General features: G+C 53.8%; 1 protein-coding gene across 1 annotated transcript in view; it reads right to left on the minus strand.

The window, feature by feature from the left end:
- The window catches only part of LOC108770518 (uncharacterized), a 7,770-nt gene that overhangs the window by 4,828 nt on the left and 2,423 nt on the right, over positions 1–519 (minus strand). The window contains exon 3 of the mRNA XM_018522153.1: positions 41–511. Within this exon, the coding sequence (XP_018377655.1) occupies positions 41–511 (471 nt within the window). The remainder of the gene's footprint in view (positions 1–40; positions 512–519) is intronic.

A 519-nucleotide genomic window follows, 5' to 3' on the forward strand; every position in this document is an offset into this window, starting at 1 on the left:
TCTCTGCTACTACGTCTAGATCGGCATCCTTATTCCTCACCGGACGCTCGCCCCTGTCTCGCCCTCGGGTCCTTATCGGAGAACCCTCGTCGCGAGTCTCCTCCTCCGAGGAAGGGACAAATCTCCTGCCGCGGTCCCTTTCTCTCTCTATGTCCTTCATTTCCTGGACCGTATTCTGCAGCGTGTTGATCTGCTTTCTCATCGCTGTCCTCTCTCGCCGGAGGGTATCAACCTCCCGACGGAGTTTGATGACTTCTTTCTCTAGAGCCAAATTATTAGTCCTAACCTCGTCACTTGGTCTAGTGCCTTTGACAATCTCCGACACTAATCTTTGTACGGCGATCTTGGCGACGTTGACGCCTACCTTTATCTGCCGTCGTAAATCGCCTTTCATGCTCTGAGTTCTTCTTTCGGCCTCCCCCGCGGTCTCCAAAACCCTCAACGTCTCCGCCATAACCGATTTTGGGGACATTTGGGGGAAGAGTGCGGTCACCTCCTCAATGGCATCTTTCTGGCTCG

This window comes from Trachymyrmex cornetzi, unplaced genomic scaffold, assembly GCF_001594075.2.
Source record: "Trachymyrmex cornetzi isolate Tcor2-1 unplaced genomic scaffold, Tcor1.1 scaffold1284, whole genome shotgun sequence".
In the NCBI taxonomy this organism is placed as follows: domain Eukaryota; kingdom Metazoa; phylum Arthropoda; class Insecta; order Hymenoptera; family Formicidae; genus Trachymyrmex; species Trachymyrmex cornetzi.